Source organism: Epinephelus moara, chromosome 2 (assembly GCF_006386435.1).
Source record: "Epinephelus moara isolate mb chromosome 2, YSFRI_EMoa_1.0, whole genome shotgun sequence".
In the NCBI taxonomy this organism is placed as follows: domain Eukaryota; kingdom Metazoa; phylum Chordata; class Actinopteri; order Perciformes; family Serranidae; genus Epinephelus; species Epinephelus moara.
The window spans coordinates 29609489-29630104 of NC_065507.1; the positions used below are offsets into that span (position 1 = coordinate 29609489).

Here is a 20616-nt window from a genome sequence, read left to right on the forward strand (position 1 = left end):
TAATTTCACTGCGAAGATAACAACGCCCACTTGTCACTTAGACACTTAACATTGCCTGAAAAACTCAATTTCAACCATTTGGCCGCATATGAAATAGATATATGATTTATGTGGTATGTTCATGCGAGCACTTGGTTGATTCATGTCTCCTGTTTTCATCACAGGGGGAGCCTGTAAACAAAGAAGATATATTTGTTGCTGTGAAAACGTGTAAGAAGTTTCACAGTGAAAGAGGTAAGTCACACTTACAGAATCCACCAAAGATGCACAATTTCCCTTTAAATGGCACAAGCTTATGTCCTGTTGTTAACTCGTAATGGGTTTGTTTTACCTTTGACATGTGTGACTGTATAAGAGCTTTCCCTCATTATCATAATTGAGTCGTTGACTAAATTATTCCACCGTCATGTCTGAAAGGATTTGATAGTATTGAGGCTAAAAAAAAAAAAAATACCTTGAAGTACTTAGCTGTGTGCCCCCCTTGATGCTGGAAATGCACGATCATCCAACAATCCCGCAGATGTTAAGAAATCACTTACTGATGTTAAGCCATTTATTTGTAAGCTCTGCTTGACATTAAGCTGCTTCTTTTCTAACCTGATAAAAATGTAGCAGGTTCAGTGTGCAGATCAAACTGCAGATTTTATTTCAGAGGATCAGACAAATTGTACACTACATTCAAAGATTGTTCCTGAGAAGTAATTGCACTAATTACCTTAATTACCATTTCCTCTGGCACGCTGCCATTATCAGTTTCAAATATAGACAAGATGAAAATGAATATTAGATTTATATATCAAAGGTTAGCTTGGATCAATAAGCAATAGACATGAAAGAGCTGCATGTTTAATTTACGATGTCACTAAGTGTTAAGGCTTTTTCATCTTCTTCATCTGTATTGATTATATAGTACAAAAGCAGTGTTATAGACGTGAAGATACACGTTCATCTACTTAATGAATTACTGTAGAGTTCATATAGAAATAGAGTGAATTTTCTGATGTGGTTGCAGTGTTTTTCTTTACTTTCTCTTTTTTGTATAACAGCTTCCACTGGTTCTGTTACTGCTACAGTATAAAGGATTCACTCTTCATAGCTCAATATTTTGTTTTTACTCACAGTTTTCATGCCGCAACAGTGGAAGAACTATGCCATCGAAAAAACAAAGATATCCATTAGTTGTGGCACTGTGTAGATTTTGCACATTTGAAACACAACAAAGGAAAGTTGGGAAAAATTGTTCCTTGTCCTTGGTTTCATTTGGCCTGGTTTGTTGGGTTTTATTCTGTCAAAAACAACCCACACATAACACACACAACAGAAGAGAACCAAAACTAATGACCCACATTTAATTCCTACATGGGGCACATACAGGTATAGATATATAAATATATAAAATGTAAGAAAACAAAATAGAAATAGCATATAACACAAATAATCATGAGGGGATTATGAGACAACGGGCCCCTGGGCATAGATATGCAAAAAGCCCCACCACCTTTCCTACATTGAAACAAAACACACAAACTTTATGGTGTTTGCGTTTTTTGAGTGTGTGGTTTTTGTGTCTCTATCGTCATTTTGTGTCTTTTTGTGCTTGTTTTCCCCTTTTGTAGTTATTTTGTGTCTCTTTGCGGTTCCTTTGCATCTTTCTGTGGTCTTTTTTTTGTCTCTTCCTGGTCAGTACTTGTTGATTTGAGTGACATTTTGCAGGTGAAGGCAAGGGGCCCCCTAACACTTTGGCCCCCTGAGCCTGTGCCGGTAGACCTGTTCAGTGTTAAGTGTAAAATTGAAAAGTGTTGTGCCTCTGTTACATTACAGTCTTAAGTAAAGGTTGTGACATGCATATGTAATGGTGTAGTACAGTGTTGAGTATAGTAGTACAGTAATGTAGTGCAGTCTTACAGTAGGTATTACTTATATTGAGTACATTCACCCATTTCCTGTGATTTTTGCAAAAACTGTAATATATCTCAGTATCTTTTGTCATTCTGTAATTAAACCAATAGTCTCATATAAAGGTTATTAAGTTATATGTTGTCTTTTTCACAAAGTTTGTTGTGTAGGTTGTGTTTTGTTCTAAGATGTGTAGGTTGCTTGTCTGTTTTCAAACTGCTCCATAACATCTATTGATTGACTTCTACAGTCCGACAGGCAATCAACATCTGCCCTGCATGATGCACTTAGGTCTAGTTTGGTTTACATAATGTCACTGTGGTGATAGAAAACAGCAGGGTGGCATCAGGAACCTAATTGTACTCACTGTTCTTCATGAGTTCAGTTGTCAGTTTCTGAGAGCCCTAAGAGGCAGTGAAGGCCAGCCAACTCAACTTTTTGTTTTTTGGTTCATTCTTTCAGTGTTAGATATGCCACTCTGATTCACTTTTGTTGATTTATGAGAGTTGAACACTGCCTGGAGCTGCTACTGCTGCTGCAGATCTCTGGGTATTCTGTGTTTCTCAGCCCTCACATACTCTCGCCTCGTCAACCCAGTAACGCATCACAAAACCTCAAGATCTCATCAGGCAGATCCCACTCAAATCTATAGGAACTTAAAAAAAAAAAGGCAGCTCAGATAGAGGAGTGTGCTTTTTGTTTGACAGTGTGTAAAAGTGTTGTGATTTGTATTTATTTTTATAACCATTAATATGACTAGTGGAACGCATTAAGTTCTGATATTTCCTGCTTATTTTTTTAAATCCATCTTCAGCGAGGTCAGAGGATGAAAGCCACATAATATCTCTCTTTCTCTCTCTTTTACTTTTAGTCCATCTTGTCTCAGTTGATGATTTATTTCTTTAGAAACCTTTTCAGTGCTCTTAAATAGAAAATTTTACTAAAAACATTTGAGAAACCATGTATTGTAATAAATATGAAACAACCATTGCTTAGGGAAGCTTACAGTACAGTGAAGCAAAGGTCTGCTTGCTGTGAAACTTAGTGAACACTATTGATTTTTCTCCCCTTTGCTCTAGTTCCAGTGATAAAGAAGACGTGGGAAAAGGATGCCTTCTTTTTAGAGTACTACAGTGACTATGCTGATACTTCAATACCAACAATTAATTTAGGAGTTCCAAATACTGAAAGAGGTAAGTGCTGCTTTTATAGGCTAAACCCCTTCAGATATAGTTATTGGCCTTGGGTCATGGTGCAGGGTCAGCTGCATATTAAAGCTACAACAAAAATGGTTTTTTTTTTGCATGCTTTCTCAGAATAATGTTGAGGTGATGAATGGGTCTGTGCCTTCTGTTTGTTCTTGAATCTGAGGAGCTTCTCTCTGACTGAGCTATAAACTGTATTTATTCACCAGAAGCTTGGCCAACATCCCCCGCTGATTTCCACAGACTGCAGGGCTGTCAGTATTTAATGAAATGTTTGCTCCGGATTTTTATTTTAAGAGCTGGGCAGGATGATTTGACATTACTTTAGTTCATCACTTGTAGTAGTTTACTTTTAACCGAGGCACGCTGTAACCTGTTTAACTTTGCCACACACTGTTGCTTCTCTCTTTACAAAATGTTATAGCAGGGGCCAAGTGTTGTTAAAAGGTAAAGGTGGTCATTTTGTAAACATGTTTCAAGGCTTTCTTGATAAGAGTTGGGTGAAGATTGATACCACACTTACATGAGAGTGGTATCAATCTTCTCATTTGAGCTCCTGCAAGAAAGCCAGTATACTTACTTTAAAGTCTAGTATTCCTTGAAATCCACAGGGCCTAACTTCAATTCTACCCACACTCCTAAATGTTATCATAGTTTTTGGAATTAGAGTTTGAGGAAATATATTCAAAATGATGCAAAAGACATCTTCAGCATTTTCAGTTCATATTATAGTAGAGTTCAGAGGATAATGACCACTGTTCCTTTGCATTAAGATGCTGCACCTGGTAACAACACCCAAAGTTGGCTCCCTATAGGTGCACTGGATACGGCTGACTGGGAGACCCTGGAACAGTCCAGGCTTTTCTGGAAAGAAAACACATCCCCCAGCTGGTCTCAGAGCGTGGTGATCCCTCAGGAGAAGCTTTACCCCAACAACATCCCTCAGCTTCTCCTGAGGTGGATGCTGGATGCTAAAAATGCATAATGCATGATAATCAGAAACAAGTACCAGAGCATGTACGTGGAGCATCAGACCGCTCAAAGCAATCCAAGGTAGTTTGTAAAGACAGCGGTAGCTCTCTGCTTCAGCACCCTCCTGGTTGCCTGAGCCAGTGGCCTTTTGGGCACAAATTATTTTACAGTCTGATGGTTGTTGGCACAAAACGGCACCCAAATACTCTCATGCTGCACCTTAATGGGATGATGCATCGGCTGCAGCCACTTTTAGTCCACTGTAGGAGGAGTGAAGGTTGTTATTTGAAAGAGTCTGGGTTTAGCCTCCAGCCTCCCTTCAGTTACTGTCTCCAGGCAGCTCAGCTCTTTAACAGGGACCTCTTTGCAATGAGGCAGTGAAGGATGCAAACTGCCACTGGCTACTTGCTGGAACATGCACAAGAGTCTGTTGCAGAGCTAAGCTTTGCAGGAATTAAAGTCAACCTTTTCTGGTAAAATTACTCTGTTATCTGTCCAGTTGTTGATGTACAACCAACCCCCTGTATTTTAGGGCCACCTCATCTCCACCTCCTCGTTGTGGATAGTGACAGGTCTCGACTGCCTCTCGCTCTGTAACAAATCCACTACCAGCTCCTTTGCTTGCCTGACACTGAACTACAGATAGTTCTTTTTGCACCGACTGTCAGTGCTCCCAGATGTCAGGCAAATTGTATCCTCGCTGGAGTCATCACCTTGGATTTTTTAAATCAAACGTTATCAGGATAGATTTTTACAAATCTAATCTAATGAAGTTTGATCAGATAAAAGAAAGTTAAATCAGACTTCTGAAGTTGTGTCTCACCCCAGCTGCTCAGGTCAGATTTCAATCAGATTTCAAACTTTTATGTCACTTACAATCAGAAACAAACCTTGATGTAACATGCAGAATGATGTTATCCCTCTCAGTTAACCACATGACAGCAGCAGGAATCAGCAGTGATGGAGCTTTACACTGTGACTAGGTATTGTTGGTCTGTGAAGAGTTAGACCATTCAAGCTGTCTTTTCTCCAGTCTGCTTCTTGTTATATTCTGTTCATATCAGTTGAATGCCACCAGTGAATGCAAATGTTTGTGTAGTTTACTTTGATGAGATGAATTAGTGTGGCCAGGATACAGTAGACTGGTTGTTGCAATGATGTAGAGCCATAACTAAATGCCGTCTTGAGATGGCACACCTATATGGAGTTGGAGGTCTGATATGGGCAGAATAAAAAGAAGGTGACAGGACAATCCGCTGGGCCACCCAGTGCCACTCTGCAGCTTACAGCGCATCACTAATGGGTAATTTTTTGGAGTCAGGCCACGTTTGGCTGAAACCAGCCTGCTTTAAATTTAAACCTAAAAAAGGAGCTAAAAACAAATGTTAAAATCCCTGAGAAATGATTATATCATACAGTTAATGACTGCTTGGGGTTAACTGTAGGTGGAAAATGTTCATGCTGTACAGGGGTAGTGCAGTAAAAGAGTTGTTGAGTTTACACTTTCTTTACGACATGATTATCATTATTCTTTGAACAACTTTTCAATATTTGCCCATATCACAAACTCTGCCACGGTATGATCTGATTCAGTTCAGGGGCCTGCGATCGATATGGCACGATATCATATGCCCATTTAACACAGTCGGTTACAGAAGAAGCTGCCAACCCTTTCTTTTTTGTTTTTGGCCACTGAAGATGAAAACAGCACATGAATAATGTAAATAATTGTAACTGGTGAAGTGCAATAAAGTTTACTTTAAAGTGACTCAACTCATACACATAAAGCAGTACATGGGATAAGTTATCTTTCATTTTGACCCAAACCATGACCTTTTTCCTAAAACTTCAGAGCTATCTGGCTTAAAGCCCTGAAGGCAAACTTCTCCCAGCAGCCATAAAATAACAACTTTTAGCAAAAGAATAAAATTCAGCTGAATAATAACTGCCAAGGTTCATAGACAAAACAATTGTAGTCACCCATCATCAGCTAAAGCACTTTTTTATTGCATTAATTAACCTAGCGACTAACTTTTCCTTTTCTCATAACCGAACAAATTACATTATTATTACTTTAGTGGTTTGGTGGTTAGCACTGTCACCTCACAGCAAGAGGGTTCCTGTTTCGAGCCCTTCTGTGCGGAGTTGTATGTTTTCCCCATGTCTCCAGGTACTCCGGCTTCCTCCCACAGTCCAAAGACATGCAGGGTGGGGATAGGTTAATTGGTGACTCTAAATTACCTGTAGGTGTGAATGGGAGTGTGAATGGTTGTCCGTCTCTATGTGTTAACCCTGTGATAGTCTGGCGACCTGTCCTGGGTGTACCCCGCCTCTCGCCTAATGTCAGCTGGGATAGGCTTCAGCCCCCGCGCGACCCTCAAGAGGATAAGCGGTTATGAAAATGGATGGATGGATTACCTTTCTTACTTACCATTGGTTTAAGTTGCTGCATTTCCTGAAAGATCAGCATTATTGAATTTCAGTCTGCATGGACGTTTGTTTTTGTCTAACATTGTTGAAACAGAGCAGTTAATGTTGATGTTGCCGTAGTGAGAAGGTAGTGGAGTAAGAATCCTGGCCAGACAAGAACGTTGTGTATTTTATCTTGTAATAGCGTTGTTTACATGTGACAAGTACTTTGTCTTTTGACCTGCATTTTTGCCAAAATCAAAAATATATCTACCCTGCTGATCTATTCTTGAGTAAATAACGATATCCTCATCGTCTTTCGTGGCTGCTCAGCATTATCTGCCCGGTGCTGTTTGATGGTGACACAGAATTTCAAAATAAAGGCTTATGTTAAAGATGATGCTTTGGATTGATGTTTTCACTTTGCACGGATGATACTGGATCATTGCTTATTGAATTGATACATTGATCAAGATCAATGGATTGTTACACCCCTACAAAATACACCTTTTATGTGGATGTCCAATCAGTGTTGGTGGTAAATGTTGTCTCATTCTTCACTGTGTGCCATATTGACCGAGAAGGCTGAGTTCTCCTGCTCGAGGAGCCATGCCAGCAGTGCCTACATGTACCAGCATGTAGGCACCCAAAGCGTTAGGTGACAGAAATGCTCTCCCAGTGGTCATCTGCCCTCTTGGCCCTGCTGGTCTTTATTGTCTTTTCCAGTTTACGTATTGTTAGGATCCTGGAGAAGGTCCCCAGCACAACGCTGTCCGAGTAAAACTTTTATTCATGGAAAGGCACATAGAAGCTCTTTTGGAGTTGGCGTTGGCGTCTGCGACAGTATCCATCAAAAACTGCCCACCGTGAAATTTACGTCAGCAGAATTATTCTGTTTCTACTGGCATCAAAGGGCAATATGAGCAAAGGCATTACCAGCCATTGTTTGCACTCGACAGCTCAGGTTCTGGAGGGTTCCTGTCAGCCATATCCTCTTGCAGGGCTCATGCAGCCACAGCTTCGACCTCTCTCTGCTGCATTTCTTCAGCTGTTTACTTCAATAAATAATAAAATAATAATAATGTTGTGTACCTGTATTGACTTACTGATTACCTGATTTTCATCCTATTGTTGATGTTGAACGAGATTGCATCATACAGAAAGGTGTTTTAAGGACCAATCCACCTGCATTTATACATATGACAGACAAAGAATATAGAAAAACCACTGAATATAATAGAGTCCAGTACAACATGTTCATTTGAAACCTGAAAATGGTCATACATGAAACTGAACCAGAGTAAAACATTGCAGCCTTGACAAGGTGTATTGCAGAGTTGTTCATGTGGATTGCATTAGATTACATTAGATAAGGTAGATAACGACACTGCAAGTATTGATAATTTACATTGTCGATGAATCTGCTGATCATTCTCTCAGTTTAAGCATTTGGTCTATGGAATGTCAGAAAATAATGGAAAAAATGCTTGTTATAGATTTCCCACAGCCCAAGGACTTCTATTCAAATAGTTATTTCAAGCCTAGTGGACTAAGTCCAAGATATTAATTTTACTATGATTGACAAAAAACATGAAATCCTAACATTTGATGAGGTGGAACCAGCAAATGTTTGGCATTATATCTTGAAATATCAATCCATTAATTGACTGTTTGTTTCAGCTGTAGCAAAGTGTTAACCTTTTCTGTGCTGAAGATTTGATAAATGCAGAGCAATATTAATATTCCAGATTTTTAAATGTTTGTCATGATATTCTCCCTCCCTGCGACAGATACCAGGGTCAGGGCAAGAGACGATGTGCGCTCTCATTCACAGTTTGCATACTGCCAAGCTGACAGGCTGGCAGCTGGTTATGCCATGACAGAAAAATATTAAGTGGAACTTGTCTGGCTTCTCAAACCTGCTCATTTGCATAACTCGACACGTTACCTAACCCAGTTGGTGTAACTTGCTTGCAGGTTTGATATCTTACTCCAGGAAAGAGCCACAGCTCAGCTTCTCTCAACAGATAAATAATGTTAGTATTTTCTGAAGCCAGTGTTGGATAATTCCTTCTCATAGATCATCTTGGAAAAAATGTCTCATTTCCTTTAACTTTGCCTTCCACTGCATGCCAGTATTTTTTACTTTCGGGGGACAACAATTGAATGTTGGAAGTTTGGCAGCAATCCACAGTCCATCATCAAGGCAGGGGGATTTTTTCAAGATTGGTAGGCAGCCAGATACTGAAACTACTCTCAGTTTAGTAACTGTGCATACAGTCAATCAGACAGACCACTCATTATGTCATTTACATCCTGGAATTCATACAGTAGATTGGATTACAGTAGTATCAGAGTCTGATGTAAAAAAATAAATAAAAAAAACTGCATTAAAATGTTTTACACAACTAGCCCTATGTTATAAATTGATTTATCCTAAGTGATAATAAAAATCCATAAATCACAGAAGTCTGTGACTTTATTGAAGATAAAGGTGTGTTTCATTTAGTCGCCTGTCGATGGCATCATATCCTGGTTACCCTCTCTATTTACTCTAACTTCCAGGGAAACAAAAACACCAGACAATATGTCAAAGAGTGAGGAAGGAATGAACAGTTTCACAGAATTATACTCAATAACAGTAATACAGCATTTTCTGCCACACGGCATATTTTTTGTCATTAATTGCATGCCATTCTGCAACGCAGTAATCCAGTAGAGACCTAATTCAATATTGATCCAGCTTACTACGATTTGCGACAATGGCAAGTGGCTCATGTCTGCCACAAAGCCAATATGTATGGCAAAGTAATAACTTTCAATGTGCTCATAAAGTTATCTTTAGTATGATTGTTTTGACCACGGATAACGCTGGAGTACCCCATGATTGAATTCGCCACATAACAATATCTACAGTATAGCTGTATGGGTGGTCGATCCATCTCATGTTAAGGAAATAAGTGGTAAGTTAGCAAGTTAACCTTACGTTACCTTATGTTACTTGACGCTATTTTATGAGAATGAAATGACATAACTTGAATAAACATAACTAAACAGACCATGAATAAAACACTTTAACTCGTCCGTCAACACGACTTCTGCGTGACTCGCATCAGAGGGCTTGTGTTTGGTGGTTATTTAACAATGAAGTCAACTCCGAGGATCCAGCGCTACTTCACGACATCATCAAAGAGTGTCTTTTGTATTTGTTTTGAATGAGAGACCCCTTATCTGCAGAAGTTACACACTGTGTGTTTATATTAGTCCTTGATTAAATAACACCATGAAAAAAAATCAGAAAATGAGTATTAAATTGTATGTTTATTGTATCTTGTGTCAGTCACATAGGAATACAGAGTATAGCCACTGGCCACTACAGTAGTAAGATTAGCATACATTGAAATGATATATGATCTAGGTCAAATGAAAAATATGCAGTTTATCTATCCCTCGGTGCCAAATAGCTACGTGACACTGAATAATTTATTAGACTGAAATTGAGATAAAGTCAGGACAAACATAGATTTTTCTTTTCTTTTTCTTCTTTGTTTCTTCTATCTGTTCCTTTTCCAAGTCCTCAAGGTTTATGCTAATGATTGCTGAGAGCTGCCGTGGAGTTCATCAACAGTCAACAGGCATCAATATGTCAGGAATCTGTAGTCACAACCATTATTCTTTATTTTTTTTACCTTCCACTGACTTCATTGATTCCACTGAATCGCTTGTGCTTTGAGAGCAAAGTCTTTAAACTGTGTGTCACTAATGTTTGTTATATACAGTATTTCTAAAGAGAATGTTTGGAATTTCAAGGTCGCTAATAAATTTGAGGCAATGTTTTTCTCTAAAGAAAAGCAGAATAAAAATTCTTGCTAACAAGATGTTGGGGGGGAAAAGCAGCCATTAATGTCGGTAGGTAGGTCGCTTTGTAGATAGGTGTGTGGGTGCGTGGGTAGGTAGATAGGTAAGTAGAGTGGTCTGTCGGTAAGTTGGTGGGTGGGTGGATGGTTTTGTGGCCAGTTAGGTACGTAGGTCAGTAGGTAGGTTGATCGATGGGTAGGTATTTGACGACGTAGTCCACCCGCAACCTGTGGGTCGGGTGGTTTGGGTAAGATGGTTGTTAGAAAATATTGCAGGTTTCAGACGGGTAGGTCATTGAGTGTCAGTCAAAGCAGCGCTCTGAATAAGTTTTCAGTAACTTACAAAAACATTGTACAATAGTCCACCGCTCACCTTTTCTGCCCCTCTCTCTGTTTCTCTTCCTGTCTCTCTCAACCACACAGCAAGAATCTTTATCAACAGTGCTGCTGTGCTCAGGGTTTCAGTTATCCGGTTTTTGGCTCTCATAACAAGTCGGGTTGGTGCGGGTTTTAAAAAAAAAAAAAAACCTGACCCATCGTTGGTAGGTAGGTAGGTAGGTAAATTAAATGAACTTAAAATGATATTTTATGCCAAGCTAATATCCGTAACAAAACTTTGTGTTAACATGTTGATTTTGTGGCAGGAATGACACTGAAGTTTGGGGAGCTGTCAGCCCTCCTCCTCCAAATGATACTTATACACAGTTCTCCCCTTCCTGCATTCCTTTGGTACTGTTCTGCAAGTGGGAGAGCCCACCGTTCAGATATTGAAGAATTAAACATGCAAAGCAAGTGATATTAATTCTAATCGTATAAAAATGAAAGAATCAAACCAGGGAGTTTTACTGATGGGACCGGCATTTCACATCAGTGACATCAGAGCCCTGGGCCACAGTCTATTAGATCACACCCACAGATTGCTCGCTCTTGAGTTTGCCTAAATTTGCTCTTGCTCCTATTGCTGCTCTTCCAATCCATTGCCTATGACCCGTCAGTTTAAGTCTGCACCCACCAGAAACTCTGCTAAAGCCCTGACCTGACTATAAAACTACAAAGACTCCAATATTCACACATTTGTTCTCTGGCTTGGACCTCTGTTCCTGTTCCTTGTTCTTGACTTGTGAACTGCAGAAATGACGACTGCAGCTCCGCAGCTCCCCCCACCCCACCCCGCACCGCACAATCTTCCAGTTTGCCAGAAACCAGCAACTATTGAAAGAAAAGACACTTAAAAAAACACTCTGAAATGAAAAAGGTCTGGCAAAGCTGCCACAACAACCCCAGCTGAAGGGAGGGTGAGATGTTGATCCAGCTGCCTGCTGAGAAAGATGGATCGAGGTACTGACTCCAGTCGAGTTAGCCATGCGGGAGCCGACATTTTCCAAAAATGCCCAGGTGTGCCAGAGGAGGGCCTGCTGCCGCTCCCTCCACTGTAACTTCTCATCTGTCCATCAGAACCGTCGGATGAAACAATACATTTTTGTTAATGCTAGACTTTTTAAGAAATGAATGTGATACACCAAAACAAGGATCTCCCCTAAAATTAGAATGAGTACTGAATTGCTCTACACTCTTCCCCGGTGCTTCTCAAACAGTGCATTGATAGGTTAAAACGCTATCTAACTGGTAAATATCAAAGATATGATTTACATGTTTAACCTGGTCGACATGGTTTCATTCATGAATTGTTAATTGTTGTATTAATTGTTCTCATTTATTCATCATTTATTTGTTTATTGGTCCATTAAGTAGTTAAGTTGTGTAGTTAATCGCTCTTTATAAACATTAAGTGATTTGTGAGTGTATGAAGTATGACGGTCACTGTATACCTTGGCCAAGAACTCCATAGCAGCCTGCAGATTTCAAAACTAAAGTAATTAATTGACTATCAGTTTTCCCTTGTCAGAAAGGGTGGTGACTCGAGGTGACTGTAATGTTATGTTAAATTCTGTTATTACCAAGACCAAGGGGTAATATTTTTGGCTCAGGTTCTTTGTTTGTCAGCAGGATTACGGAAAAACTACTCACGTGATTTTCAGAAAATTGGTGTAAGGGCGTAGCATGGGCCAAAGAAGAAACCATTAAATTTTGGAGCAGATCCAAATCACAGCGCAGATAAATTTACACTGTTGTTTACATTGTGAGATAGGGCATTTGGCTCTGGCAGGGTCTATGCTCTGAATGCCCTTCAAGTTTAATAAAATACTGAACTTATTGTTTCTGATAGCCAAAGTTGAGTGCAATCACTCTCCTTCACCTCGTGTTTACGGTGCATAATTTTGAGTTATTACTTATTGTTACATACTTTGACAGCTGACAACTGACCTAAAGACTATTTTAACTATAAAATACATGCACTTGGTTACCTCTAGAAACCAGCTTTGACCCTGTTTTAAACTTTCTGGGTAATCTTAGTGCCATTTGTAGTCATAAAGAAAAATATGAAGTCTGGTAAAAACACAAAAGCCTTACAGTATATGTATTTTGAAAGTGGAACAATAAACTCAACAGTCTGAGGTTAAAAAAATGTCATATTCATGATAGAGCAAGTGAGGGGGGGGGATGATGCAAGAGGCTGAAATGCGAAAATGGCAGAGGAATTTTATCAAGTAGCCTAAGTAATCAAACAATTCATGGTCAAGTGTCTTGTACTTACCTCCAGTGGAAGAACAAAGACCCGGTGACAGAAGACACTTGATGAACTTAATATGATATTATGCTCAAGCATATGTAGCAGTGGTAAGACTCTCTTTTGTGCTGACATTTTAATGATATGTACTGTATGAGACATGAGCAGAGAAGCTACCGCATCCTTCCAGGCCCCTGAACGTGACTCACTTACGTCCTCCAACTAGAAATAAGATTACCAGGCTTGTCTGGAGATCTGCCTCTAAAAGTGCATTTTTGGATTTTATTCCTGTCAGCAGTTCAAGGTGTCCTTACTTATTCTATATTCAGATACGAGGGGGAAAAAAACACCTTGGGTGCCTTATAAATAAAACAGTAGGGCCTCAGTATTCTTTGTGATGCTTGCCACCAGGGATTTCCATGTCTCAGCTCTCAGTCCTGATGGTGTGCAGATATTTGGATTCTGATGAGTATATTTCTTTGGGTTCCTTGTATTTGTTATGTACTACCACATCACCGTTTTTGTTTTCAGGAGTTGGCAGAACATTTTGTTCCATCTGGCAGTCATGTCAAACATGCCAGAGTAAAAGTTTGATCTTTCTGGCCCATCATGCCAAACATACCTTATTATTTCTTTGAGATGCCAGAATGTAGACAACAGCTCTCTCCCATTTCTCAAAGCTCCAGAGGACACATCCTAACATTCAAAAGATTTTCTTCAGTGCTGTACAATGCGAATCTTAAAAAGGTGGCAAAGTCATTTTTGCCCCTTGAATGGCTGACACTTGTTTGATCACTGCAGTGGCTGATGTGTCCGCCTACAGCCACGTTTGCTTTTGTCCTTGAGCAGAATGCAGAATCTCTCCTTGTTCACACTTTGTAACTTGTGATGCAGCCTTGTTAGGTCTGGGCACAGTAGTCCCACTCATTTACATTGCCTCCTCAAAGGCTGCTATTGAGAGAATGAAAGTCTAATTAACAAATTGATAGTTGTGATATTGTTTAAATAAAGCCCTGTGGGCTACATCTAATGATTCTTTTTCTTATCAGTTAGAGAACAGTATTAACATTACCCAGGCGAGATTCCCACAGGAGCCATTCATGCTGAGAGATTCATTCCCTCACTGAACTGAATGGAGCTGTGGTTACTGCCGTAAAAATATGGGCCTTAAAGAAATGTCTTCTTCTAGGTGAAATGTGGCTGTTTTTGTATTCACTAATTGTGACCGTTGGAGAGCCTGACACCTTTTTTAAACCATTTAGCATTAACATATTTATGACTGCACTTTTTATGCCTCCATGCTGGTGACAGCCATGGCCGAAGCATTATGTTTTTGGGTTGTCTGTCCATATATACTTACGCCTCATGTCATGAACATGATATCTCAAGAACGCCTTGAGGAGATTTCTTTAAATTTAGCACAAATGTCCACTTGGACTTAAGAATTAACTGATTAGGTATTGGTGGTCAAAGGTCAATGTCACTGTGACCTTGCATCTGTCTTATTCTCATGAACATATTATCTCAAGAAACCCTTGAGGAAATGTATTCAAATTTGGCACAGATGTTCACTTGGATCCAAGGATGAACATATTAGAATTTGGTGGTCAAAGGTCAGTGTCACTGTGACCTTGGGTCTGTCTTATTCTCATGAACATACTGTAATATCTCATGAAGGCCTTGAGGGAATTTACTCAAATTTGGCACAGATGTTCACTTGGACCCAAAGATGAACAGATTAGAATTTGGTGGTCGAAGGTCAGTGTGACCTCACAAAACATTTTGTCCATAACTGAAGAATTCATAACTTAATTATGACATTTCATACAATTGTCTAATAAGATGATGATGTAATGACATTTTACTTTTAAAACGGCAAAGGTCAGCTTCGCTGTGACATCATAATGTTCTCCAAAAACACTTTTCTGGCCATTATTCAATGTTATAACTCGGGATCAGAAGGAGAGACGTTTGGTCAGATACTGAATTGGTGACACTAGTCATGGGTGTCCACCTTGAAACTCTGCTAATTGTATAGATCTTCTGTGCTGCTGGGTTGAAGATGTGTGTGAAGCTTTTTTGTTTTAGAATACGTAGCTTCTTTGTAGCAACATCCATAGCCTATTTGAAGCATTGATAACTGTCGTGGTTACTTAGGCGTCTGGACAGACATGGATGTAAACTGTAACTGCAACTTGACTGGTTTGCAGAGGCATACAACCACAAGACGGTGTTCCTGGTTTCTTTTTGTGGCTGAGTAGTTGTCCTATATGTTAGATTGTGTGTATGCAGGTGTGTGTGTGCATGTTAATACCTGCTTATCCCAATTGTGCATTTCTTACCATAACAGGGTCATTTATCTTTGTAAACCAGAATACAGCACATGGTCAATATGTGATTAAGATGTACAGGCCGGTGTATTGATAGCATGTCTCTGTTTGCAGGCCACTGTGGGAAAACATTTGCAATCCTTCAAAGATTTCTAAGCAGCTCTGTCCCAAACACCAAGTGGCTCCTCGTTGTGGATGACGACACACTTATCAGGTATGTAATTATGATCTGGAAATAGGTATTCAACATGGTGCTTCTCCCCCTTTTTTTTAACAGTGTCTCATTCTTTAAATGCCATGGCTTCATTTTTCTCAAAGTTTGAGTGACATTTATTCATAAATTTTGCAACAGATTCTGTCTCACAGCCATGAAAAGGTTTGCACGGAGAAAGAGAGAAACGCCTGGAATGGAGTCATTTTGGGAAAAATGAGTTCCAGAGATATTACCATCCTGTCGAACATCTAAAAAGCCCAGTACATAAATTCAAGTCCAGCTGGCTTCACTTTATATCTGTCAGGTTGCCCCTTCATGTGGAAGCCTCTGGATGTGTAATAGTGCCTGAGGGAGAGCAGTTATTTCAGCTTCTAAATGGACAGTTTCATATGTGTGTCTATGCGCAGGCATGTGTGTACTATGACGATGAGTGTGTGATGAGTTTGATCTGTGGTTCCTGTAGCCTCTCTAGACTGCAAGTCTTGCTGAGCTGTTACAACCCCTCAGAACCAGTGTGTCTCGGGGAGAGGTACGGCTATGGCCTGAGCCAAGGCGGCTACAGCTACATCACGGGAGGTGGAGGGTGAGTTTCGCAGCTCAGATGCTTGGGGAATAATGATGAAAGATACAGATGCAGCAGAGGGACTATAACATAAGAAAATGGAAACCCTGTAATCTGTAATTTACAGATGAACCATTTAAAAGTGTGTTGCTCCCTTAAGGGAAACTGTGGTTTGTAGGCTGCATTACAGTAAAGATACTCAATAGAAATGTGGAATAAATCAATGCAAAATATAGTAAACAGACGGTCATTGGGTGATAAGATGAGACAGGGAGTCAATGCTTAATACTCACACTACATCATACAAACTGTTGACTACCGCAAGAAAATGTATAGCACAAAAATAACAGTCCTAAAAGATCCATATTTTCTTATTACGTGCAAGAAAAAGTGGGCAGTAAGCACAAGTTGTATGTCAGCTGTCAGTGCTGGAGGAAAGCTGCACAACAGATAAATCTTGAGCTGTGAGTGAGCTGTGTGAGAAACTCTATTTAGGGACACTTGAGTCACTCTGACACTATACAGCACTGCAACTGCCAGTTTTCTCAATAGTGATATGTTCTAATAACTGTTTTGAGTGGCAATGAGCAATTTTTCTTGGCAGCCCAGGATTTGTTGTTTCATGTGTAATTGCGTCTCTCTTCAAAGAGATGTCACATCATTGTTGTGCAGAGCCGATTCACAGAAAACCACATTTCTTTCTCCACTTGATTCCCACTTTCACTCACTTCTCTCTCACCCTCTCACCGGCTGAATACAATAAGCACGCTGAACCTTAAGATGACAGCTGAGAGGCATGCTTATTATTTTCTGGTCATTTCCAACAGTTGCTTCTCCACTGATATTTTACAGAGCAGCTAAATCAGCTGTGTTATGTATCTATTTTTATGTTTCTGTGTCGCTGCAGTATGGTGTTCAGCAGGGAGGCTGTGGTCCGGCTTCTTAACAGTGGCTGTAAGTGCTACAGCAATGACGCGCCAGATGACATGGTGCTGGGAATGTGTCTCAATGCCCTTGGACTTCCTGTCACACACAGTCCTCTCTTCCACCAGGTTGTATTCACACTCTTACAGTGCATTATTTGTGTCTCCCTCTGTGTATTTGTAGCTATGCTGGGACTGATACGGCTTTTTTATTTATTTTTTCTTGCAGGGGATAAAATACCATCTGAATATTTTCTTACCAAAATGCACTGGAAATAGGTTTTTTGGCTCATTGAAAAATCATTGAAATCTCTTTCATGCCTGTTCAGTTAAGGGGGAAATTTTGTGGTGAGATACACAATGTATTTCATAGAATAAACTGTGCAAAGAAAGACAGATTTCATCACAGGTTTTACAGACAAATCATCCAGAGATAGATGGAGTCCTCTATCTTAATGGTAGTCGACAACACAACTGGCCAATATCTGATATATTTAGAGGCCCTGCACACCCTCACAGTTGTTTGCAGTTTTTCTAGCTGATTAGATTTCTGCTTATGCTGCGTTTAAGTCATATCTTAGATCTCTGTATTAATAATTCTGAGACAAGATATCAGGAATTTCTGACAGCCATGATATGTCCCATTTGGCAAACAGAAGAAAAATGACAGCAAAATTGGCAGTTATATATGGTTTTCCCGTGCTTCCCATTCTGCTGACATGATGTAAATGCAGCACCCTGTCGCATTCACGTCACATGGGATAGATGGGAAAGATGGGAAAGATTAATTGCTACTATTCACACTATCATTGGACAAGTCAAGATGGTTGCAGAATGGGTTTTGTGGATGTTAAAAGTATTGAGCAATGATATTATATCACCATATCATTAAAATATGGGTTTATTTACTTTGAATAATGGATTTAAATGGGCATTTATACTTGTTAACCTTTTCAGGCTGTGTTAAGTCAGAGGTATCTGAGCTTTCAGAGAAATCACAGCAGTCGTTGTGACTTGCCATAGTGGGAAAAGCACATGTCTGACTAATAATATTATCAATGGCTTTATTATTTTTTAAGTGTCTCAGTAACCCTGCATTCATGTGATGTCGGAATAAGCAGAAAAATGAGTTTCTGGCTGGAAAAATTCCCGTGAATGAACAACAACTCAGAAAGTAAGCCAAAGTGTTGGTACACAAGTTGCGGATTTGCCGTCATACATGTAGGAACATTACTGATGAAAGTAAATGTTCTGTAGATATTAATAAACTTTAAATTCACATATTGCATGTCATTTTTTTGCTCATATGTCAATTGTAAGATGGTGTTAGGTGTATCCGTAAGTTGCTGTCCATGTAAGGTGACCAAGATTAGTTAGAAAAGTTGTTTATTAGCATTACTCAGGTAAAGCAATACTTCAGTAGTTTTAGAGTATGTACTAGTGCAGCAACAAGGCTTGGACAAAATCACTTTGTAAAATAAAGCTTCAAACTCTTAATTAAGTGTAGTTGAAACACTCTGAGCAATAAAATACAGCACATCTTGTTTGTAGTGTCCGTGTTGTTTCCACATCAAGCTCATGAACACACCAAAGCCACAAGAACAACTTCCCGATTCAGAAAATGGGACCATGCTCGGAGCAATGAATGCCGCATTAGCCTCAACAGTGGGACAGTGAGCCAGCACGCACAAAACCCGGACCCTCAAACTGAAACAGCTAATTGGAATTCAGCTGTCATTACTTCTTTTACTAACACCTGTGCTTCTCCTACTCTGACATGTCAAAATGAGTTCTGTGGGAAAAAAAAGTTGTAATTGGTCCTCCACAAACAACACAACAGGAGAGTGAGCGTCAATCAAGAAAAATCTATACACTCTCACACAGCCCCGATTGGAGGGCTAATTAGCACAGATAAGTGAAATGACCTTTGTGAGCACACCACAAGTGTGCCAGACCCTTAACACACCCATCTTTTAACAAGTTGACAAACCAATACATTGATTTAATCCAAATTATGGGTCACTCTGTCAAAGAATCAGCCAATGAAATCAACAAATTGTTCCAGCTTAATGATTCGGTTACTGACGTTTGGTTGATTATATTTCTTAAAACACAATAGTTTGAGTTGCTCAGTTTTCAGCATGCAGCATCTGTTACAACATAAACTTTCACACCTTCGCTCTTGCTCTCTGCACACAGTCTCTGGTGGCTGCTTCCAAATATAAATTACTGTACTTAATCTTACCTTTCAGGCACGCCCAGAGGACTATGCCAGAGACTTCTTAGCTCACCAGGTGCCCATCTCTTTCCATAAACACTGGAACATCGACCCCATTGAAGTTTTCAACAAATGGCTTAAGGAGGACTTGAGGGCTAAAGCTTCAGATGGACTTAATAAGAGTGCTAAGACAGAGTTATAATCATTTTAAGCACAAAACTAGCCTGTACGAGTATGTATGTATATACTGTGTGTGCGTATGTGTGTGTGTGCGTGTGTATGTGTGTGTGTGTGTGTGTGTGTTATGGAGTCATGGAACTGACATATTGTCCTTCACAGATGTAAATGTTTTTGTATTGTTGATGTTGAACTGTTAAGAGGGACCATGCGAGCGTGTGTCCATGACTTTATCTGTAAGCGTCTTCATGACTGAGTTGCATGTTGAGGTTACTGTTATTTTGGAAATATGTGTATATTTATATCATATGAATAATCTGAACCTTACAGAGGAGCCTCTTCTCTGGGAGATACTGTACCTTTCAAAAAGTATCACTAATGCTGTACAATGTGCTCTATTTTGACATAAAAGTATAAATATTTGAGAATGTTTTGCTTTTCTTTTCCATCTGAGGCCCATTATAGGATTTAGTTTAAACCAGTTATGTATAAATTATGAAGCTGTTAAAGGTTAATTGAGGCTACGACTAAGATGGTGAAACACAGACTGTTTGGTGCAGCTAAAAAGCATTAAAACTCTCTAAAGCAAGCTGAAGGTTTGTAATTACTCCTAACATGTAGTCTTTAAAAGGGTCCAACTGCTGCTCAGGCAGATAAACGTCTTACCTTTACTTTAGGCTCAACTAAACACCCTCATTCATTACATTTTCGGCCAACACCGTCTCTTTCTCAAAACTGTGTTTGACCTCAGTCGCAGGAAAAAAAGGGAGCATAATTTCTGAGACGTACTGTCTTGTAAAACAGCTGATATCCTTAGGTGTGAGGTTGAAATGAGTTTTATCACCATCAGTACCTATTATTCATTTTCACTTTTTTTCTCCACAAAATTAACTGTCTCAGATAATTAATTGGCAGACCCAATGATTTGTTGACCATTATTAAAGGTCTTTCAAAGACCTTGAGCCTCGGTTGAAGAATTAAACTTTTCTCCTGGCTGTTTGCCATCTAAAAGAATTAATTTGCAGCTGTAATGCTTCATTTAAGAAAAAAAACTGCCTGCAGAAGGGTTTAGAAAACCTTAGGATTATGAATTAATGAAAATTTGAAATGTTATTATGGGAAAACTGATTTTCAGCATGTGGAAGGCACACTGTAATACAGAAGATGCTCCTCCACTCACAAACTCTGTCAGCATCGTGGTGCTAAATTTACACTGTCCTAATA

At 39.5% G+C, this 20616-nt stretch overlaps 1 protein-coding gene across 3 annotated transcripts in view; it reads left to right on the forward strand.

The window, feature by feature from the left end:
• The window catches only part of b3glcta (beta 3-glucosyltransferase a), an 86334-nt gene extending 66353 nt beyond the window's left edge, over window positions 1-19981 (forward strand). For all 3 annotated transcript variants that reach the window (XM_050071957.1, XM_050071968.1, XM_050071975.1), the window contains 6 exons: window positions 165-234; window positions 2976-3089; window positions 15413-15512; window positions 15976-16095; window positions 16982-17126; window positions 19250-19981. In XM_050071957.1, coding sequence (XP_049927914.1) covers window positions 165-234; window positions 2976-3089; window positions 15413-15512; window positions 15976-16095; window positions 16982-17126; window positions 19250-19417 — 717 coding nt within the window. In that variant the 3' untranslated portion in view covers window positions 19418-19981. The remainder of the gene's footprint in view (window positions 1-164; window positions 235-2975; window positions 3090-15412; window positions 15513-15975; window positions 16096-16981; window positions 17127-19249) is intronic.
• Window positions 19982-20616: the final 635 nt, after the last annotated feature.